Below are 25,000 nucleotides of genomic sequence, written 5' to 3'. Positions count from 1 at the left end.
TATATATATATATATATATATATATATATATATATCTGTTTTTCTTCTAATGATGATAATGAAATTATTTGAGTGAATCTGAACGTTCTGTCTCTGGCAGGAGTCGGGATTGGCTTTGGACGTTGGCGGGATGTTTAACACGAATGATTCTCTTCACATCACTCTGTGCTCCAGCTCTCGCTCGTGAGTCTCTTCTCCAAACATTCATTGATGTTTATAAATCAACTCCACCACTGTTCTAGACTGCCTTTATTCTTAGTTATTGTGGTGTTTGTCAAGTAATACTTAGCTATAAGTAGTTACAGTGTAAAAGAAAGTCTAAATTAGCAGATTTCCTAATTTTTTATGCTTTTGAATTGCATTATGGGAGCTTTGATCTTTCTTCCAACAACTTTTAAGCTTGAAACGTTCAATGAAGTGACTTTTATTAACACTTTTAATAGTTTGAAGTGATATATTGTCTAGGTGGTTGTTTTATATTATGCTAAAAACAAACTTGTAAAAAACTGCCAGTGCATTTTCTGTTATTTTACACATTTATTTCTCTAATATATAATTTCTCATACATTATTTAAAACTACTGAAATTTTAATAAAAGTCCCTTTGTTAAACTGTAGAGTTAAATTTTTGACATTAAACGTCAACAGAGCAGAGATCAACATCCCATAATGCAATTCACAACCATAAATAAACAGAAACCACTTGTGAATCACAAAATGCAAACATTCTAATTAAAGCCACAGCTTAAATAATCCAGTGTTGTAGTGATTTTTATTAATAATCGAATACAGCGGAATTAAAACTGTAGGCTGCAACCAAAAAATCTGAATGAAAATAATGAGTCTTGTTTTGACATCAGTGTGTGGTCTTTACTGAATAACTGTACACGTCTGTGGTTCTGTATGTGTGTGTGTGTGTGTGTGTGTGTGTGTGTGTGTGTGTGTGTGTGTGTGTGTGTGTGTGTGTGTGTGTGTTTGACTGCACACGAGCAAATAAACCAGGGCTGCGGCTTCAGACTGGGCTTAGTCCCTCATTTGCACTAATGGCTGGTTTTAAAATGACACGAGAGGATATAAGGGTTTATCGTGATCTCACACGGCTCTGTGTCCGGATAAACAGTGCAGTAAAAACGCAGGGAAAAGCCTCTTTTACTCTGGTACCTCTCACTCCTGTTTGTTTTTTATGGAAAAGTTCCAGATGTCTGTGTGTGTGTTCATGTTGTAGCTGTAAAAATGCACCGTCAGCGTTTGAGAAAGCCTCACTTCCCCCTCAGCGGTTATTTTGTAGGATTTCCAGCACTGCAGATCTGCTCTTTTTATTTACAGAGAAAAAACGTATAAAGGTTTTTCCAAAAAAAAAAAAAAAACAATCTTATCCTCCAACCCTTTCAAAAAAAAAGAAAATAAAAAAACACTGCAGTAGTAACAGAAAATATATATAATTGCAGATAAATAAATAAAAAATAATGAGCAAAAATACTAATTAAAAAAAGTTAAATAAATAAAAAATAAATAAAAAACCTTACACCAAAACAATCCTTTCCCAAAAAGCAGCAAAAATCACTGCCGTAGTTGCAGAAAATATATAAGAAAATTTTTAACTAACTAACTAACTAACTAACTAACTAACTAACTAACTAACTAACTAACTAACTAACTAACTAACTAACTAACTAACTAAATAAATAAATAAATAAATAAATACAAAAATAAATAAATAAATAAATAAACAAATGTATATATCAAAATAAAAAAAAATAAAAAAAAAATTTAATAATAAATAAATAACATAATAAATATATAAATAAATAAACAAGCAAAAAAATAAATAAACTAATAAATAAATAAAACTAAAAAATAAATGAATGAATAAATAAATAAGTAAATTAATAAACATGTAAATAAATTAATAAATAAACATATAAATAATAATTAAGAGTTAAAATGATTGATTAAAATTAACAAATAAATTAATAAAGAAATAAAACAGTAAATAAAGAAAAAAATAAATAAACAAACAAATAATACATAAACAAACAATAATTAAATAAATAAATGTAACTAACAACTGAATAAATAAATAAGTAAAAATACTAATTATATAAATCAAACTAGCAAATAAAAAATAAACAATAAACAAAATAAATAAATAAATAGATAGATAAATAAATAAATAAATAAATAAATAAATAAATAAATAAATACAATCGATTTATCCGTGTTGTTTGGATTACTTTAGAAGTATATTACAAATAATTACAAAATTAAATATTAAAATCTGAGTTTTAATTATTAAAAGCTCCACAAAGAAAATTATAATATATATAAGAGCATTATTAGCAAAATCAATCAAAAATAAATGAACAAATTAATAATAATGAATATTATTTGCATTAGCAAAAGCACCTCAAAAAATCATAATAAAGAAATAAAGAATGAATAAATTAATATTCTTAGCATTATTAGCGAAATTGACCACAACTAAATGAATGAACAAATAAACAAACAAAGACATAAATAAATAAATAAATAAATAAATAAATAAATAAATAAATAAATAAATAAATAAATAAATAAATAAATATTTAATTACTTGTTTATTAAAGGAAAAAAATATGTTAGAAATATAATTAATTGCTTTATCTTTTTTAAACAATACAAAACCACACTATTAAAATGTTTAAATATGTTTATTTTTTCTGTATAAAGTTCTCTTTATTTCATTCATTCGGGATGTCAAACTCCAGCCTATAAAAAAGCTGATGTAGACAGAAATAGGATCCACTGTTCATGGGAGGAGTCTGTCTTTTGTGATAGATGTCACATTTGTTTTTCCATCATGCTCTTCCATTAGATTAATACAGATGACTGTATCTGTCAGTCTGACCTTCTGAAAGGAGCACACATCTACACTTAAATCCATAAACCCTTTCTCGCTGTAATTACCACAAATGCATCGCATCTTATGCTCAACGGTGCACATATGGCCTTTGAATCCTGATTATGACTCTGTCGGTCAAAAATAACTTTGTGCCCATATCCAGATAAATTAGACCAACTGACTGCGCTAAAAATGTGGCTCTGCATTCAAATGTTTGAAAAATTTATGGATGCAAATTTAAAAACAATGTTTTATCTCTGAGTTACTACAATTATTATTATTATTATTATTATTATTATTATTAACAATAATAATAATAAAAACAATAATTTAAAAAATATAATTATTATTATACGTCTTTAATATAATATTATGTTTTTATATACTTTTTAAATATATTTATATTAACTGAACAAATAAATAAATTATTTTATATATATATATATATCAAATATATATATATATGATGCAATAAGTGAACATCCTTTTTCTTTTAATTTTAAAAATATTTTTAATAACATTTTTTCATGAGTTTATCTATTAAAGAGTTGTGATGCTCTTGCTAACAATGCTAATAATGTTTATTTATTCATTTTTGTGGTCTAATAATTTTCAGTATTAATATTTTTTGTTATTTTAATTTAGTTAGTAGTGGCATCATACAATGAGTGAACATCTTTTTTACCTTTATTAAACAAATAATTTTTGTTATTTTTTTATTTGTTTGCCTGTTTGTTCATTTATTTAGTTGCTAATATTGCTCATAATATTAATTTAATAATTCTTTCTTTATTTTTTTATGATCTTTTGTGGTGCTTTTGCCAATGCAAATAATATTCATTATTATTATTTATTTGTTTATAGTATTTTATATATATTTATATATTTGTTATATTTATACAATTATATATATATAAATATAAATATGTAAATATATATATATATATATATATATATATATATATATATATATATATATATATATATATATATATATATATATATATATATATATATATATTTATATATATAAATCATTTTTTTGTAATGGTTTTTACTAATAATGTTTATAATATTTATTTATTCATTTTTATTCATTTTCTTATCATTTTCTTTGTAGTGCTTTTGATAATGCAAATAATATTCATTATTATTTATTTGTTAGGGTTAGGTTAGAAAATGGTTATGGTTATCTTGTATGTATTGTGTTGGTTGATTTTGATTATACTGCTAATCAAAACCCCAAAAAAATTAATTTTAAATTTATAAAAATTATAAAAAAGAAAAAGAAAATTATAAAAATATATATATATATATAAAAATTAATTGAAAAATTAAAACGTAAAGTAAACATCTTTTCTTACCCCTCTGTTTTTTGTTTTTGTTTTTTTTTGTCCAATCTGAGCATATTCTCTAGTGATGTGTTGTTGCAGACAGGCCTGAAATGACACTCTTGTCGCTTATGAATTTTTCAGAGCTGGATTTGAACAGATTAGATGGCGACACGGTGTGCCCGACCATGAAGAATGGACAAGATGACCTTCCAGGTAAAATCCAGCTGCTGTGAAAAACATGCTGTGAACTGTGTTTTCATCATCTCTCTGCAATACAAAAAAGACACACAGCTAATGAATAAATGAAGATGCCATATGAAAATTCTTCATTTCTCTGGATGTTTTGTTTTGTTCTTTTATCCACGTGTGACATTTCTTCAATATTTAAAATAATGATAATATCATTTAAAAGGTTTTTGCAAAAAATAACATATATAAAAATGATTAACAATTGTTTTATACAATATAGTCATGCATATATTTATATACACAAAAATATACACAAAATACATTTTGTAAATAATAATCGTTTGACAGCACTAATTGTAAAATATTACTTTTTAATACTGTCCATAATGACAAATATATCCAGTAAATCTAAATAAATTTTCAAATGATTTCTTAATTGAGTTTCTCTATAGTTGTATATTCAAAATACACTCACCGGCCACTTTATTAGGTACACCTGTCCATCTGCTTGTTATCACAAATTTCTAATCCTAATTTCGTGCCAGAAGGGCTGGCCTGAGTATTTCAGAAACTGCTGATCTACTGGCATTTTCATGCACAACCATCTTTAGGGTTTACAGAGAATGGTCCGAAAAAAGAGAAAATATCCAGTAAGAAGCAGTTTTGTGGGTGCAACTGCTTTGTTGATGCCAGCGGTCAGAGGAGAATGGCCTGCCTGGTTCCAGCTGATAGAAAGGCAGAAGTAACTCAAAAAACCACTCGTTACAACAGAGGTCTGCAAAAAACCATCTCTGAAAGGTTGGATCTCATGTCCAACCTTGAGGCGAATGGGCTACAACAGCAGAAGACTGCATCGGGTGCCGCTCCTTTCTGCTGCGACAATAGAGCTCCTTTGCGATGTGGGGGAATAAGCAATTCACATCATGGATGTGAATCCGACTAATCTGCAGCAACTATGTGATGCTATCATGTCAATATTGTCCAAGTCTCTGAGGAATATTTCCAGTACCTTGTTGAATCTATGCTATGAAGGATTAAGGCAGTTCTGACGGCAAAGGGGGGTCCAACCCGGTACTACTAAGATGTACCTAATAAAGTGGCCGGTGGGTGTATGTTATGTAAAATAGGTCTAGCTCTTTAAGTCAAACGAACGATTATAGAGCACTTTTTCCATGAATTTTTAACCATCATCATTTATGCATTAATATAATGGTTAAAATCCTCTTCTTCAGGCATTGTTTAGCTATAAATAGCCGTCAGTAGTTTAGTGTCTGCAGAACATGCGGCGGCCGCTCTTTGTTTTATTAGCTAAAGATGCTGTAGCCGATTGCTGCCTTCTTTTAAGATGTCTTTAGATCTTGAATGAGGCAAATAAAACTTTAGGCTCAGTTTCTGTGGTGGAAACACTCCTGGCTCAGCAAGATCTTAATTAGCTGCAACTCTTTCACTTTCAACAAATAATGCGGAGGCTGGAAAACTCTAATCAGTAGCATGTGCTGCTCTGCATGGGCTGGAAACTGAGTGCAAGCAAACGGCAGATGCAGTTACTGTAGTAAACAGATTTGTGAAGAGATGTGTGATCATGTTGTGTTAAACTTAGTGTGTCGATTTTTTTATTCATATGAAGTTTATTGATTATTCATATGTTAAGTTGATTATAAAATTGTTAAATATTTCATAAAATTTTAATTTAAACATTTTTACTGACACTAGTGTCGGTTCTGATGACTTTTAAAAAAAATTATGATAAGCATTTTAACCCTTTATTTATTTATTTTTTATTTAATGGAGTAATGTTTTTTTTTTTTTTAAGTTGTATCATTTTTATTCGTTTATGTGTTTTACTTTTTTGTTGTATTTTTATTCTAATAACAAATGTAATAGTAAAATAATTATTATAATTAAATAAATATATATTTTTTACTTTTTTGTATTTTTATTTTAATAATAAATGTAATAATTATAATTATATAAATAATTATATTTAAATTTATCATTAATATTATTTTTAATTTTCTTTTACTTTTTTGCTGTATATTTTGTTCTTATAATAAATGTAATAATTAATTATTCGAATTAATTATATGTATTCATTTATTTTAATACTTTTTTGTATTTTTTATTCTAATAAAAAAGTAATAATTATAATTAATTATTATTATTAATAATAATTTTATTTTACTTTTTTGCTGTATTTTTATTCTAATAATAATAGTTATATTTAAAATTAAGACTTATAATTAATTATACTTTATAATAATAATTATTATTATTATTATTATTATTATTATTATTATTATTATTATTATTATTATTATTATTATTATTAGTCAGTGAATGTAAAACAGGGTAAAAGACTTCATTTTAAGAGTGTGTGTTTGTGTGTGGCAGGGTTTGATCTGATCACACAATTCCAGCTGGATGTGATCCCTATGAAGGGTGTCCGGAAGGTGGAAGGATCTACACCACTTCAGGTGGCGTACAGACTCGACCGAGAAGCCAACTTCCAGATTCCAACCCGGTAACAAAAACACACACACGAACACGCACAATAAACGTCTTTATTTGCATGACGAACGCACATCAGTCATGCACAACTTTTGCACTGCATGAACGAGTGTTAAACGTTTCAGTAATGACACACGTCAACATGTGTTATCTTTGTTTCAGGTGTTGCATTATTACAGGTTTCAGACAGAAATGATCACCCTCTCTGCAGCTTCTAAAAATGTTAAAAAAAAAAACAACTTGTTTGATGTCATGTGGATCCATTCGACCTCTGTTCAGGTTTCGGAGGTTTAGTTGGTTGAGAACAAATACAGTGTATTTGAAGAAAAGATGTGTGTGTGTTTTGATAACAGACAGTGAAAAAGATAGAGATGGTCAAGCAAGCAATGATCAACACAGGAGCAAACAGATGTGTAAGGGCAATCCAGAGTCGTAGTCAAAATGACAGGCAGATGGTCACAAGGCAGGCAGCAAACAACTTAAAACAAACAAGGTGAGGCGAGGGTCAAAAACCCGGAAAAGCAAGACAAAGGAAACGCGTTGTAATGTCACTTAAACAGATAACAAGACTAGCAACATGTGTGTGTTTGAGAGGTGTATATATAGTCTGTATAAAAACAGCTTCAGCTGTGAGTGTCTAATCAATGGTGACTTGGAGCAGGTGAGTGTGTGTGTGTTGCATGACTGGGATCTGTAGTCCATAAACTGGCAGATTTGTAGTTCGTGTGAATGTGAATGTTTTCCAGTGATCTATGATGTTTAGATCGCTGGTGATTGTGACAGCGTGATATAAACAGCAAATATTTTTATATTACTTTTATACTTATTTACAACTTCAAAATTTGCATTTCAAAAACTGTTCTACTTTGGAGTTAATTCCCAGAATATTACTCAATAAACAAAAAAACAAAAAAAAAAAAACAGACACATTAGATGGCTTATATTTTTTAATTGTTTAAAAAAAAATGAATTTTTAACCAAGAACATGTTTTAATTTGTTCCTTTTCAACACTGACACTTTAGAGTGTGAAATTTAAAAAAAAAAAATTTACATTTATTTATATTTCTAAATATTTTGCAAGTGATAACTGAATATAAAGATTTTGTATATTTTCAATTTATTTATAACTTTTTAATAATGCAGTTATTTAAACTTCAAAGCACTTTTGGCCCACTGAAGTGAATTTATTACTTGTAATTTTAGAATATATATATATATATATATATATATATATATATATATATATATATATATATATATATATGTATGTATAAATTTATCTCTTTTTTTCTATATATAGTGCTCAGCATAAATGAGTACAACCCTCACAGATCTCTTTGAGATTAATAGTATATTTCTATATAATGCTTTACAATATTATATTTGCGTATATAAATTAGATTAGTCGCTACCAAAGCCAAAACTGGAGCTAATATAAATAAATAAATAAATAAATAAAATAAATAAATAATAAATAAATAAATAAATAGCGTACAATCCTGCTCTAAAAAATAGTAAAACCAAATTTATTTTAGGGAAAAATATTACAAAAAATTTTATTTTAGGGGCTGCACGTTGGTTCAGTGGGTAGCACGTTTTTGTTTTTTGTTTTTGTTTTTTTTGTATTTCTCAAATGATGTTTAACAGAGCAAGGAAATTTTCATGGTATGTCTGATAATATTTTTTCTTCTGGAGAAAGTCTTATTTGTTTTATTTATTTTATACAAAGCAGTTTTTCATTAAAAAAAAAACATTTTAAGGTCAAAATTAGCCCCTTTAAGCTATATTTTTTTTATAATCTACAGAGCAAACCATGATTATACAATTACTTGCCTAATTACCCTAACCTGCCTAGTTACCTAATTAAAATAGTTAAGCCTTTAAATGTCACTTTAAGCTGTATTGAAGTGTCCTAAAAAATATCTAGTCAAATATTATTTACTGTCATCATGGCAAAGATAAAATAAATCAGTTATAAGAAATGAGTTATTAAAACTATAATGTTTAGAAATGTGTTTAAAAATCTGCTCTCTGTTAAACAGAAATTGGAGAAAAAATAAACAGTATGTACAAATCGTAATAGAGATAGACAGTGAGACAGTGGGTATGCAGCTTTATAAAACATTCACGACAGAGAAGGATGTCGCTAATCTCCATTAATACAGTTCAAATACTGCGCTGTAAGCCTGTAACAATAGCAAATGGTTACATAACCAGCACTACCCACCCCATTAATAAATTGACTCTCAGCTAGTCTTTGAAGAGCTAATATCTCTGGTTGGACTCGGAAACGAGAGGAGAAAGTCATTTGAGACCTGGATAATTGCCTCATTTATTTTACTAGCCAACAGGAAGCTCCACGTTTATGGTCAAGCCTTGATCTATTTACAAGCAGGTTAAAGACTGCTGTAGATTCATTTATAGCTGGAGTCGGGGTTGCAACTCATTGCATATCCATCCATACATATATATACATACATACATGCATCCATACAGTTGAAGTTCCTTCTGTGAATTATTTTTCTTTCCCAATTGATGTTTAATAAAGCAAGGATTTTTTTTTCACAGTATTTTCTATAATATTTTTTCTTCTGGAGAAAACCCTATTTGTTTTATTTGGCTACAATAAACGCAGTTTTAAATTTATTTGTTTTTTAAATTTGCATTATTAGAATTTTAAGTTAAAGTCCCTTTTTAATCTTTTCATCAATTTTCTAATGCTCATTTTTTTGTTTCTGCCTTTCAAGTGTTGCCAGATATATATGTACACTGTTAGACCTTACCAGGGTTTTTTACAGTAGAATACTGGCAACACTGTTGCCAGCCACTCACTGTAAAAGTTCGGTTACAGTAAGTAACTGGCAACAGTGTTGCCAGTTAATTACTGTAACTAAACCATTACAGTGAGTGGCTGGCAACAGTGTTGCCAGTTATTTACTGTAACTGAACCATTACAGTGAGTGACTGGCAACAGTGTTGCCAGTTATTTACTGTAACTGAACCAATACAGTGAGTAGCTGACAACGGTGTCGCCAGTTAATTACTGTAACAGAGCAGCAGTGGTAACTAACTGGAAACTGTGTACAGTTAATTACTGTACTGTAGTGTTACAAATCACAGCATTATACTGCATACACATTAATAGTATGTCATATATAGTTATTGTAGTATTACTAAAATCAATCAGTATTCTTAGCTGTTATTTAAAAATAGAAAGCATAACATTTTTCAGACAAATTTATTTTATTGTTTCGGCACCAAACATATAAATAACAGAAAAAGTATAACAAAATGAAGAAATCAGCAGATATAAATATTGTCTTACATATTACAGGTCTGCACAGTAAGACTGCGGTCACACTAACGTTTGAGTATGCAAAATTCTGTCATACTGCACTGCGAAGTAGAATTAAACAAAGCAAGTAGTGGAATTAAACAAAATAATTAGAGATTGAAAAAGCAAGCCAGAGAGGTCATGTTTTGATCTTTGATTGGTATCAAGCAATCACATGATGTGATTTCGCATTCAGCGTTCTCCAAGCTTGAACTTTCCAATGCTAATGAAATTTGTTGCATGAGCTATCATTGCAGGTCTGCAGTACTCACATGCGTACGAATGGAAGTCTAAAGGGAGAAAAGTGCAGTGTGACCGGGACTTTAAGCTGTAACTCTAATTAAACACACCTGATCAAACTAATTAAGGCTTGTTAGAAATCCACAGGTAATGTTGAAGCAGGGTGGGTACTAAACTCTGCTGCGCTGCAGTTCTCCAGGAACTTGGAGTTTGACCCCCATGGTATATAGCAGGGGTGGCCAATCCTGTTCCTGGAGATCTACCTTGCTGCAGATTTCAGTTGCTACCCATATCAAACACACCTGCCGGTAATTATCAAGTGGTGTTCAGGTCCTAATTAATTGGTTTAGGTGTGTTTGATATGGATAGCAACTGAAATCTGCAGGAAGGTAGATCAGCAAATGAACAGCAAAAAACACAACATAATTATTTTAAATTTTAAAGTTTTAAATAATTAAAAACTGTGTTAAATCTCAATAAAAAGTTTAAAATAATTATAAAAAATAAAAATAAAGTTGACAACACCGAAAAACCAAAGGATCCAATCTTTTATTGTTATAATTATCTCATGACAACAAACTTTTTTATTGTTTGTGATATAAATTCATAGGTGGAAACACTGCTCTGAAAAATACTTAGCAACAAACTCACAACCTGGGAGCTGACAGTGGAGCTTTTGTGCGTGGACGGCTATGTGTATCATGTTTTTGTGATTCCCTGTGATGATGTGCACATGTTACCTTACTGAGATGATTGAATTTAATTTTGGCTTAGTTGCCAGAAAGATACATACAACTGTTAGCATCTGTACATTATGACAGTATGCAATATCCAATAAATACATAAACTTAAACAAAAGTAATGTAAGAAGTTATATGAGGAGAGGCTAACTAGCTAACAATGTAGCTTTCAAGTACACAGTTCAAGATAACAACAATATAACTTAAAACACAGCCTTATTTTAGAAACCCTCGAAAACATTTGAACACATTTTACTTACTCATTGTAGATTCTTAGTTAAAGCCTAAAACATATCAGACTCTACATCTGAATTGATGGACAGAGAATAGAGCGCACTCAGCAGTAAACAAATCAAACACCTGACTCTCTTAAAGGGCCAGCATTTTCTAAATACTCTTTCTAACACCTTTGTGTTTAGAATAAGACAGACAGCCTGTGGCAGTGTGTGGTGATGCCTAAATCATTATTTTCTGCCTTTAAAATGCACATCTCTATAAATAGCAACATAAACCATCAGAAAAGATGGGACAGTAATGGTTGAACAGTAATTTGCTATTTATTGTCAGTTACTATCTGTAATGAGTACATAAAGTAAATTACTGGAATTTATTCTTTGCATTACACAATTTCACACAAAGTCTACTCCTTTTACAGTAAAATAATATGTGTTAATAAATAATAAATGTTTCCTTTTATTACAGCAAAACACTGGCTATTTTACAGTTATTTACTGCACAATCTACAGAGTAACAGTGCAGTTATACTAATTAAACACACCTGATCAAACTAAATCTAAAGGTAGTATGTTGAAACAGGGCTGGAACTAAATTCTGCTGGGCTGCGGCCCTCCAAGAGTTTGACATCCCTGGTACATACCATATTTTCAAAGGAACTGCCAACATTTATCACAATCATGCACATACCATTGATTAAAAACAATAAAAATATAAAAAATCTTCATGCAAAGCAAAAAAAAATAAAAAATAAATAAACAATCTGATCCTCATGTTGTTCCAAACCTGTAGTAATAATAATAATAAAAAAAAAACAAATAACCTGATTAATACATTTATTTAGGAAAGCCTTTATACTATACTGTTAATGCCACTTTTACCTACTTCATTTGAAGTTTTCCAAACAAATTCATTGAGTCTCTGCAAAAATGTATGTACGTGCTGTTTAAGATATTTTTTAAATAACACATTTTTACTAGTTATTTAGCAAAATGCTAATATTCAGCTTAAAGTGCAATTTAAAAGCTTAACTATAGGTTAAACTAGGCAAATTAGATTAACTATAGAAAAGTAAACAAAGTTATAAAAATGATTGTGATAATTTGGTTGCTCTGTGTGAATATTTTTGCCTTTAAATGCATTTCGTTGATATCTTTACCTTTTAATTAGATCTGTGACATTGACATTGGTTGACTCCTGATACTCAATGTTAAAAACATAAAAGGAACCAAAGAAAACACAGAGATGGCTGCAGAGAAATTTAGCTTATCATCAATGAATTGTCTCACTTTCTCCTCAATACTGACCAAACACATATCAAAACTGAACAGTATATATATATATATATATATATATATATATATATATATATATATATATATATATATATATATATATATATATATATATATATATATATATATATATATATATATATATAGCAACATAAAGCATTAGAGTACATGGGGTAATAATGGTTGAGCAGTATTTTACCATTTATTATCACAGTAACTATCTGTAATGGGTACATAAAGTAAATTACTGCAATTTATTCTTTGCACTACAAAATTTCATACAAATCCTGCTCCTTTTACAGTAAAATACTGTTTCCTTTTATTACAGCAAAACACTGGCTATTTTACAGTTATTTACTGCATAATCTACAGTAAGGGTTAACAGTGTATCTCTGAAATATGCACCAAAAAAGAAGATATCTTTACTTAAAAAAAAAAAAAAATGATACAAATTCAACATTCCAACCATTAATTGGACCTTTATTAACACTTTAATACATTAATTATTTTATTGTTGAACCTAAAAAGTTAAGCAAGGTCTACACCACATGGATACATGGTGTCTTCATTTGTGAGGATCTCCTGCGGAGTGTTGCCAGATATAGCTAAATCCCCTAAATATGCACTAAAATAAGTTAAAATCTTGTTATTTTTTTATATGATACAAAATCACTATTTCAACCATTCATTGGACCTTTATTACCACTTTAACACATTAAATATTAAAATTTGTTAGGATCTCCCGCAGAGTGTTGCCAGAAATAGCTAAATCCACCAAATATGCACCAAACAAAGTTGAAACCTTGTCTTTTTTAATATATGACAGATTCGCTATTCCAGCCTACTATTAGACCTTTATTAATGCTTTATTACATTATTAAACTCGCTTATAGTAATGACTAGATCTGGCAACATGGCAAAGCTGAAGATGCACCCATACCATTATGAACCATTCACTGAGTCTACAACCTGAATTGAAAATCTTTCATTCACAGAACTTGACATTTTACATATGAACCTAAAAAGTTTGTAAAAAGAATACATGTCTGTCTTGATTTGTGAGGATCTCCTGCAGAGTGTTGCCAGATATATCTAAATCCCCCAAATATGCACCAAAGTAAATTCAAATCTTGTTATTTTTAAAAGTATGATACAGAATCGCTATTCCAACCATTTATTGGACCTTTCTTAAATGCTTTAATACTTTAAGCATTAAATTTGTTAGGATCTCTCACATAGTCTTGCCAGATATAGCTAAATCCACCAAAAATGCACCAAAAAATCTAATATTGTTTTTCTTTAATTATTTATTTTTTTAATATGATACAGAATAACTATTTCAATCATTTATTAGACCTTTATTAATGTTTTAATACATCAAGTATTAAAATGGCTTATAGTAATGACTAGATCTGGCATCGTGGAAAAGCTGGAAGGATTTATTTGCGAGGATCTCTTGCAGAGTGTTGCCAGATATATCTAAATCTTCCAAATATGCACCCAAAAAAAGTTTAACATCTTGTCTTTTTAAAAAAAATAATACAGATACAGAATTGCTGTTTCAACCGTTTATTGGATCTTTATTTACATTTTAATACATTAAGTATTTAAATCACTAACTAATGACTAGATCTGGCAACATGGGCAAAGCGGAAAATGCATTCATGCCATTCACAGTCTACAACAGGATTTGAAACTTTTTTCATTCACTAAACATAAAATTGGATTTTTGAACCTGAAAGTTTAGCGAGGTCTGCGCCTCATAGCTGGATACATGTCTGTCTTGATTTGCGAGGATCTCCCGCAGTTAAGCAGCACTCAGGTCAGCTCCAGAAAGACAGAGCAGGTAAATTGATTCTCCTTCACTGTGTTGCGGAGCCGCTGCTCTCTGCTTCTTAAACACACTGCAATGAAAGCCCTTTGAAAGAGCTCTCATAATACACACAGGCTTTGAAGATGAAAGCGCACTGATCTCTGATCTGTTCAAGACTCGTAATTTTATCTGAGAGCGACCTGAAGCCGAGCGGCTCAGTGTTTATAATGCAGGGCTTCTCCCTTGATGATCAGACACCAATGGAGGGGAATGACTATTTTTAGCCATGATAGATCCTCTTTATAAATAGATTTGCCTTCTGACATTATTACAAATGTCCTGCAGTGCTTCTGGTTAACAAAGCTATCATTATAGTGACATTATAATTTTAAAGGGAACTGTATGTTCCGACAGTCAGTAAACATTGTATGTGTCAAAATAAGCAATTAACAAAATAAAATCATGCAATCCATGCTCATTATTGAGACGCAACCCTATATACATTTCTGGAGATCTCGAAATACGTCCCAGGAGCTACGTTTTTTTTTTTTAATGCAGTTTTTGTTTTTGTGAATTTAGCAGAGGCCGCTGTGTACACTTTTTCAGATATCAAATTTCTCTCATGAGTGTCATTCATACCTGCTGTTCTTGTGTAAATCCACCAGAGGCCGCTGTTGACTGAACGATTGAGTTACTGACCGACTGACCAACTGACCAACTGACTGACTGACTGAAATTGAAACAACCCAAGCTCATTCTGGAAACGTAGCCCCGCGGACGTTTCTGGAGACCGCGATTTACGTGGTCGCATCTACATAAGGCACGTTTAGTTTTTTCGAGCGAACGCTGCGGGGCGGTGTGGCGCCGCTCCACTCCTCCTCTTCGTGCTCGCCGGCCGACGGCTCGCTTCTGAGTGGAGGGCTTTCCCGATGCAACCAGTTTGTTCGCTTAGCTCACAGCGTTGCGTCGGCGGAGCGGAGGTTCCGGAGGAGGAGCCGGCCGCGGGGACGACGACCGGGATTGAAGGGGAACAGCGGTTCCGGAAATCAGGTAAGATGGAAAACAGAATCCGAAAAATAAGGGCGAGAACGCGGCGGGATCTGAAAACGCGGTCGAAATCCAAGACGAGGGCTTTTGCTTTTTTTTTTTTTCTTTCTGGACTGCTTTTGAAAACCGTTACTTGGGTTTAGGGAAGGAGGAGGAGGAAGAGGAGGGCGGCCAGGTTGGCCAATCCGGCGGCCTTTCGTGCAAGAACAGCGCGGGCGCGAACGGCGCGCGCTCCCAAGAGGCGCCCGAGACGTGAAAAAGCGCGCACAGCAACCTCTCGCGGATCCGCGAAAACAAACACCGCTCGAATACGTACCTCCCGGGACGTAAATCGTGGTCCGCAGAAACGTCCGCGGGGCTACGTTTCCACAATGAGCCCGGGTTGAATTGAAAGCACCAATTGACATTAAGTAATAAAATTTGCCAGGGTCTTCCGCAAGGTGTTGCCAAACATATACGAATCCTCCAAATTGCACCAAAAATATAGTTTTTTTTTATATAAAACAGAATCACTATTCCAATCATTTATTGGAGCTTTGTTATTGCTTTAATACATCAAGTATTAAAATTTGCATGGATTTTCCTTGCAATTTGAGACCTAATCCCCCTCATCCTTAAACCCAACCGTCAGTGCTTTCAAAAGCAATCCAGAAAAAAGAAAAGCCTTCACGGCCGCCTGATTTTTTTTTTACCACATTTTTAGATTGTACCATGTTCTAACCTTGTTATTTATTTATTTATTTTATTTTTTGCCTTTTGTTTTACCTGCTTTTTGGAACCATTCTTCACCCGTAGTAGTAGTGGTCAACTTCCACCGACGCACATGACGAGCTACTGGGCAAACTGCACTGTAAAAAATTTTTGTAATTTTACAGTTTACTTCCAGCAGCTGGGGTACCGGAAAAAAACGTAAAACAACGGCCGTTAAATTAAAGGAATTTACCATAAATTAATGGATGTTAAATTACAGAAATTTATCAAAAAAATTAAATATTATAAAAATTCTGTAATTTAATAACCGTTATTTTATGATATATTTCTGTAATTTAACAGCCGTTATTTTACGTTTTTTCTCCGACACGCCAGCTGCTGGAAATAAACCGTAAAATGATGGATTGTTTTTACAGTGTTGTAACAGTGGTGGTAAACGTTCAGCTGTGAAAAGAAAGTCGTCAGCGGCATCATATCACCGCGTAGCGTTCATTTTAAAGACAAAATGCTGCCAGACGTAGCTCTGGCTACATAATTCACGCTCTCCAGAAATGTATACTGGGTACATTTTTACAATGAGCCTGTGTTGAAATCATAATCTTGAGTAAAGATTATGTTTGATGATGATCATTTGTAATTTTTCTTCCGTAATTATATTAAAACTTCATTTCTGATTTAATATATGCATTGCTTAGAACTTAATTTGTACAACTTTAAAGCCGATTTTTTTCAATGTTTAGATTTTTTTGAACCTTCAGGTTAAAATTTTTTGAATAGTTGTCTCTCAACCCAACTCTTGTCTTATCCCAACAAACCTAATATAGATAGAAATATAATTTATTCCAGCCTGATCTCACGAGAAAACGTAAGTATTTTGCATTTTGACACTTTAGTGGCTAATTCGTACGAATTTGTATTCGTATTCGAGTTCAGTCATACGAAAATGTACGATTTTAAAAAGGAGGCGTGGCACCCAACCCCGCCCCTAAACCCCACGGTCATTGGCTGTTGAGCAAATCGTACTAAATTGTACCAATTTAGATCAAACGAATTCATACGAATTAGCCACTAAATCAAAAAGTTACGAAATGCCATAAGATTGTGTTGTTTATTCAGATTTCAAACATGTCTGAAGTAAAGGTATGTTTTTCCAGCCTGATCTCGAGAGGAAATGTAACTATTTTACGTTTTGTTAGGTTAGTGGCTAATTCGTACAAATTCGTAGTTCAGTCGTATGAAAATGTTCGATTTTAAAAAGGAGGCGTGGCACCCAACCCCACCCCTAAACCAAACCGGCACTTGGGGATGAGCAAATGAAAAAAAAAAAATAATTAAATTATACGAATGAGATTGACGAATTCATACAAATTAGCCACTAAATCAAAAAGTTAAAAAGTACCGGAGGTGATCATTGTCATAGTTGATCATGCTGTTGTTTTAAAGCGACGTCTCTGAAATATTAAAAAAAATTAGCACAGAAGTTTCGCATGTCGCAGATGATTAGGACAAAAACTCGTTTTAGCATGAAAAGCCTTTTATCGCATGTCGCGGTGCCGCGTTGTGTGTAGTCACTGACTGTTTCTCAAATGTATTCCTAAGCGATCTTGCATCCTTGTGTTCTCGTGTAACATCATCATCCATCAAAGTTCAGTTCCAATACTCAAGACCGCAAGAGCAGAGGACCCGTGACAGATCCCTGAGGTGTTCTTGATATCGAGGATACATCGATGCAGACTTGAGCGCAGAACTCTAAACGTCCCAGAAATCATTGCGGCTAAATAGATGAGCATTTTTATATATCTATTTATTCTATTATTATTAAGTTCAGAGATATAACTTATTTTTCTCAGGAGTTTCCCTAAATGAGACGGTAAAAGTAAACATTCACAAACATTTAGCTCAGTGGTAAGCAATGTCGCCTCACAGCAAGAAGGTCGCTGGTTCAAATTCCTGCTGGGTCAGTTGGCATTTCTGTGTGGAGTTTGGATGTTCTCTCCATGTTGGCGTGGGTTTCCTCGGGTTTCCCCCACAGTCCAAACACATGCGCTATAGGTGAATTGGATGATCTAAATTGGCCGTAGTGTATGAGTGTGCATGAGAAACAGCCACTGCATCACTTTATACAACCATATTGAACTGTATGTGTTTTCCACTAGGCTGAACTTTCCCAGAGGCTTCCCAGATGAGTATTCCTTCATGACCACCTTCCGCATGATCAAGAACACCGTGAACAAGGTGTGGAACCTGTGGCAGGTGGTGGACGAGGATGGACTGAAGCAGGCCGGGATGCGTCTTAACGGGGATCAGCAGGCTCTGGAGTTCTTCCTCACCACCCTGGAGGGAGATGTGCAGACCGTCACCTTCCCAGGCCTTTCCGTGCTCTTCAACACCAAATGGCACAAAGTGATGGTGGGCGTGGAGAAGGAGCTGGTGACGCTGTATGTGGACTGTCACCAGGTTGACCAGAAGGAGATCAAGAGGAAAGGTTACGTCAACACAGAGGGAGACACTCTGATCGGGAGGCTGGATTCGGACCCCAACACTTCTGTAGTGGTGAGACTCCACACTCTGAGCTTCAGGATTTCTCTAGGTTTTTTTTTTTTAAATCAGTTTGTTTGGTTATAATGTGTTACCGGCAGCACTTTAAGATCTTTTTGAGTTTTCTGTTTTAATTATAATGTATAGAAAAAAGGTCAGACATAAGTTAAATTTATAATTACATTTAGTCAATTTGCAGAATCTTTTTATCCAAAGGGATGTACAAATGAGGATAATAGAAGCACTTTAGGTCATTTAATTTATTGATTTAAAAAAAAATTAATAAATAAATAAAATTTAATAAAATAAAATAAAACTGAATTAAATTAAATTAACTTTTAATTTAATTTAATTTAATTTAATTTAATTTAATTTAATTTAATTTAATTTAATTTAATTTAATTTACGTGAATTAAAAATTTTTCTCGAAAAATACGAAAAACAGTGAAGGAATAACTAATGTAAACAATCACTAATGTGTACAATCATTAATAAGAAAAATGTTTCTACATCAAGTACATTTCATAATCTTAAATTTGTCTAGTCACAATAATTTTATAATAACAATAACAGTTATTATTATTTAAATTATTTTTGTCAATTATCAAGGGATAAGAGACAACCAAAACATGTTAAGTGCAAAAAGATGAATGGTATTACTTTAATATTGTTGTAGATATAAAAAAAATATAATAAATTATTTTGTTACCATATATACACATTATATATTATATTATTTACATTTAAAATAAATATTAATTATAATAATTATTATTATTGTATTACAATCAAAGGTAAAGAGAGAACTAAAGCATTTCAAGTATGAAGAGATAAATGGAATTTTCATTTTGGTGTAATTTTGTTGTTGATATTAAAACAAAAAAAATAATCATTTATTTATTGCAATAGTCACTTATTCACTGTATATATATATATATATATATATATATATATATATATATATATATATATATATATATATATATATATATATATATATATATATATATATATATTATAGTACATTTTTATTATTTATTAGAATAAAATATTCAGTTTACAATAATATTAATAATAACTATAATAATATGTATTATTATTGATATTATTATTAATAACAACAACAATATTATTATTATTATTATTATTATTATTATTATTATTATTATTATTATTATTATTATTATTATTATTATTATTATTATTATTATAAGATGTTATGACATTATTATTATTATTAATATTATCATTATTAATGATTGTATTATATACAGAAATACGTTGATCTGTTCTAAATATAATGTACAGTCACATGAGCTGAATTTCAAGCCGATCTTGATCAAAAGGAGTTGTACTGAAGATGAAGATGTTTGCAGAGATGCAGGAACATGTACATGTACACTGTAAGCAATGTTGGGTCCCACACAGTTCCTTCATGTTGCCTGAACAAAAATTAAGTTAGCTATTCCGTTTAAGTGGATTGAACATAAAACAATTCAGTTTTCCTAAAAAACCCTTAAGAATTTTGTTGTTTCAACTCATTTTGAATAAGTAGTCTGAACAAGCAGCAAAAGTCATTTTATAAGTGTATAAAACAATGACTTACTGTTCCTTTATTTCCATTATCAATTTTTCAAACACTATTTTAAGATAAGGTTTAGATCTTTTAAGATTTTGCATATGATTAAGGACTTTCTTGTATTTAAAAAAATATTATCCTCTGCCCCTGTCTGCAAGGACTGATTCATCAGTGTTTGCATTAGATTTTTATATTCCTCTGAATCTGTACAGTACGTGATGAATGTTACTGTCAACCTTCAGCTGTCCAATCCATCAGCCCGTTACAGCCTCCACCTGTGATAAATGAGACTGTCAGTGTGTGTCAGACGGGTGTTACTGTCACACTGATGGACCTCTGACCTGACTGTCACTTACTGGCCAGATAGCAGATCAAAATGAATCTCACAGTGCTGTCAGTCACACACCCCATACTGGAAACGTAAATCTGATATAGCTTTTTTCGGGAAATTTTGTCTCGTTGCTTCAGCTTGCTTGACATTAATTGCATTATACAACACAGTGTCCTTGGCATCTCTTGGTAAATATGAGCAAGGAAGGCTGTGAAAGAAATATTGTTCAACTTTTAGATTTTTTGTTCAACTTTTTGCACACTTAATTATACAATAACTGTAAAGCTGCCAGAAACAAAATTGGCTGATGGTACAGTTGAAGGCAGAAGTTTACATACACTGCATAAAAAGGCAAATAACCATATTTTAAAAAAATGTTAATGTGACTAAATTTTTTCTCTTTTAGGTAAGTTAGGATTATCAAATTTGTTTCTGTTCTGCTTAATAGCAGAATAATGAGAGAGATATTTTTGACAAATTGTTATAACTTTTTTTGAAAGTCAAGTTTACATACAGTAAGATTATTCTGCCTCTAAAAAAGCTCAGGTTATGATGTCAAGGTTATGAAGATTCTGATTGGCTAATTGACAACATTTGAGTTAATTGGAGGCACAACTGTAGAATAGTAACCGAGCGTACAACCAAAAACTGAAACATACAAAACAACAAACGGCGCCGACTAAACTCTGCCAAGCTCTCATTTATTCTGAACAGTTTACTCTTACAATTCTTAGTACCTGCAGTTCCTGTGTATGACCATAGAACCATTAACACTTACGTAGTAAGCATTAGAAATGTACACATCACAGAATCAAATAAAGTCTGTTACAGTATTTATGAAAAACCCCAAACACACTGCTTCCTTGTGTGACAACATAGGAAAATCAACAAGCCAGAATCAACAAAAAAGCCAGATTACATTTAGCTAAAATACACAGGGAAAAAGACTCATTTTTGGAGACATGTCCTGTGGTCTGATGGAAATAAGATTGAACTGTTTGGCCGTTATGACCAGTGTTACATTTGGCGGACAAGGGGAAAGCTTACAAGCCTAGGAACACCATCCCAACTGTAAAGTATGGGGGCGGCAGCGCCATGTTGTGGGGCTGTTTTGCTGCAGGAGGGACTGGTCCACTTCACAGCATAGACGGCATCATGAAGAAAGAAGATTATGTAGAAATACTGAAGCAACATCTCAAGACATCAGCCAGGAAATTAAAACTTGGCCACAAATGGGTCTTCCGAACAGACCATGACCCTAAGCATACTGCCTAATTAGTTCAAATGTGCTTTAAGAACAACAGAGTGAATGTTTTAGAGTGGCCATCACAAAGCCCTGATCTCAATCCAATAGAAAATTTGTGGGCAGAGTTGAAAAAGCTTGTGCGAGCAACAAATCTGAATCAGTTACACCAATTCTGTCAGGAGGAATGGGCCAAAATTCCTTCAAACTATTGTGAGAAGCTTGTGGAAGGATACCCAAAACATTTGACCAAAATTAAAAGCAAAGCAAAAAAAAAAAAAAAAAAAACAAAACAAAAAAAAAAAACAAGGAAATGTTTGTAAACGTTTGACTGTCTAAAAAGGAATAAACAATTCTCAAAAAAAAAAAAAATCTCATTATTCTGTCATTTAGCAAATGTAAATCATTTAGGTAATCCTAACGGATCTAAAATAGTAAACCATTAGTCCGATTTACCGCCAGACATTTAAAAAAATTGTTTTGTTCCTGTTTTGACTGTATGTAACTTGTTATATTTACTCCATAACAAATAACTCATCTCTGTTGCGTTTTTTTCCAGTTTGAGCTGCAGTGGATGCTGATTCATTGTGACCCGAAGAGAGCTCAGAGAGAGAGCTGTACCGAACTTCCTCTGGCTGAGGTAACCTCGCTTTTATAACTTCCTGTTTTATCTTGTACAGCTAACTATCCTAGCACCCAAAACCGAACTACATTGGATCTAAAAGCAAGTTTCAAATTAAATATAGCAGCCGTACTGTTCAGTTGGCAATTTATCAAGTGTCACATGCTAAACATAAAAAAATGCAATATAAAAATGTAAGTGTCTTCTTATAACTATTTTATTTATTTAATTTTGGTAACAATTTTTTCAGATTACTACTTGGAATCTGTTTGCTCTGTATAAGAAGCTAACATTGACTATTTTTCAAAATGTGATTTTTGGTCAATTTGATTAAAACCAGCGAGGGTTATAGATAATGTTGACTACAAAAATGTGTTGTTCCTCTCTTTTAGTACATAGCTAAAGAAAAATAAAAAAAAACTCCTTAGTGTTTTACTGTATCTACTCAACTAGGAAATATCTTGTGTATATATATATTTTAAAAATGTGGTCACCATTTTCTTAAACTCGCAATCCAAGACGATATTACAATTACTGATATTACAATTGTACAATTATATATTGTGTAATTGTAGTCTCAAATTATGCTCGTTCTAATTGATGTGATGCACTACCAGGGTATAGTCTGAGTTTGTTATAGTTTTTTCACCTATATATGTAAAAATACGTTTGTCTGGTATCATTAGCTTCAAAGTTCAAGATCACCTTACACTGTAAAAAATCAATTAATTAACAGTTTCTGTATTTCACAAGTATTTTCCGTTTATGGGAGCTTGATGTCTGCTCTGTCGACTGTTATTGTTGAAAATTCAACTCTACAGTTTAACGGAGGGACTTTTATTGATATTTTAGTGGTTTGAAATAATGTATAAGAAATAATATATATAGAAATTAGTCTGTAAAATAACAGAAAATGAACTGGCAGCTTATTACAAGTTTTTTTCGTAGCATGATATAAACCACCGACATAGCTGATATATCACTTTAAACTATTAAAAATGTTCATAAAAGTCACTTCTTCTAACTTTTCAAGGTTAAAAGCTGTTGGAAGGAACATCAAGCTCCCATAATGCAATGCAAAATCATAAATAAACAGGGAAAAATAAAAACATGAACCAAAAAATACCTGAAAACTGCTAATTTACTGATATTTTTTACAGTGTAGACTGTTTTGTTATCACAAATAATCGATGTTATTATTTTATTCTAATATATGTGCTGCATAACCAAGTTTAAGGCTTACAAATGTTGGCATTATTGCTATGGCAGTCTAGAAACGCTAGTTGCCTAAAGACTTATCAACATGATGCATTTGCTTGTTTTTGACGAGTTGGCCTGCGGGGGGCGCTGTTTTGGCCGCATGTTGTGGCGCTATCTACAGGTGTGCTTTCTCTTTGGTGAAGGGGTTTCAGTTTCACTAACTGCAATAATCTTAATTCTTTCTCTCTTTCTCCCTCTCTCTCTCTCTCCTGCTTCTTCAGATGTTTGCCAATGCTGAGGTATTTAATTTGTTTTTTCTTTTTTATTAATGATCATTTTAGCAAATAATGCTTTGTTGCTGAATTTAATCATTGCTATCTGCTATACTTACTGCAATCAACATAAAGCTGTTATGTATTTATATGTAGAGGCTCTGATATGAAATCCGATTAATGTTTCTGTATTTAATGTTTTAATTACTTTTCTGGACTTAAAATAAATACATTTTTTATTAAAATCATTTATTTTTTTATCATTTAAGTGATTAATATTTATTAAAAGTATTTAATTTTTAATTAAATATCTATTGTTAAATAATAAAAATGATTACATATTTTTAAATTACTTTTACTAGACCTAAATTAAATTATAACTAAGTTAATAGTATTTAATATTATTTAATTAATAGTAATACTTTTATTAAAGACTTTTAAACTTGGATTTTTAAACTGTTTTTATATTTAAAATTATTATTATTATTACTAGTATTATTATTTTAAGATGTACATTCTTCTGTACAAAAATAGTACGGTTATATTTCTCTTTCCTGTTTTTTAACTTCAAATTAAATCCAACTTTTATTTTGACGGGTTGTCAGATTGCGTTCATACGATAATAGCTAGCTAGCTAACGTTTGGTGGTCTTTTTGCCGTTTAACACTCACACACAATACTTTATATTACGTTTTAATTCCGTGCAGTTTTAATTTTAGATAAAGTTTGTGTTTTTTTGTTTTCTACTATCGAGATTTTGAAATGTCATTCACAAATCTACATAAGCTAGAGATTATTAACGCTGCTACATAAATAATGTGTTATTTTTATAACAAATTGAAGTTAACCAAAGAATACAGTTGCTAAATGTGTACTTCATTGACTCAAT

General features: G+C 31.4%; 1 protein-coding gene and 1 long non-coding RNA gene across 7 annotated transcripts in view; one reads left to right on the top strand and one right to left on the bottom strand.

Annotated features, from left to right (window-relative positions):
• The window catches only part of LOC141378990 (uncharacterized), an 18,185-nt gene extending 6,617 nt beyond the window's left edge, over positions 1–11,568 (bottom strand). The window contains exons 1-2 of the long non-coding RNA XR_015516390.1: positions 11,487–11,568; positions 4,245–4,481 (exon numbers count right to left, since the gene is read on the bottom strand). This is a non-coding gene — a long non-coding RNA (uncharacterized LOC141378990). The remainder of the gene's footprint in view (positions 1–4,244; positions 4,482–11,486) is intronic.
• Positions 1–25,000, top strand: part of col9a1c (collagen, type IX, alpha 1c) — a 61,221-nt gene that overhangs the window by 8,241 nt on the left and 27,980 nt on the right. For 3 of the 6 annotated variants that reach the window (XM_087295274.1, XM_087295271.1, XM_087295270.1), the window contains exons 2-7: positions 101–183; positions 4,356–4,427; positions 6,795–6,924; positions 18,483–18,879; positions 22,577–22,657; positions 24,121–24,138. In XM_087295274.1, coding sequence (XP_087151400.1) covers positions 101–183; positions 4,356–4,427; positions 6,795–6,924; positions 18,483–18,879; positions 22,577–22,657; positions 24,121–24,138 — 781 coding nt within the window. The remainder of the gene's footprint in view (positions 1–100; positions 184–4,355; positions 4,428–6,794; positions 6,925–18,482; positions 18,880–22,576; positions 22,658–24,120; positions 24,139–25,000) is intronic. The other 3 variants (XM_087295275.1, XM_087295273.1, XM_087295272.1) reach the window with 1 other exon arrangement.

Source organism: Danio rerio, chromosome 19 (assembly GCF_052040795.2).
Source record: "Danio rerio strain M-AB ecotype USA chromosome 19, GRCz13ab, whole genome shotgun sequence".
Classification (NCBI taxonomy): domain Eukaryota; kingdom Metazoa; phylum Chordata; class Actinopteri; order Cypriniformes; family Danionidae; genus Danio; species Danio rerio.
Note: the sequence above shows the minus strand (reverse complement) of the source record. Positions and strands in the feature narration are given on the sequence as shown.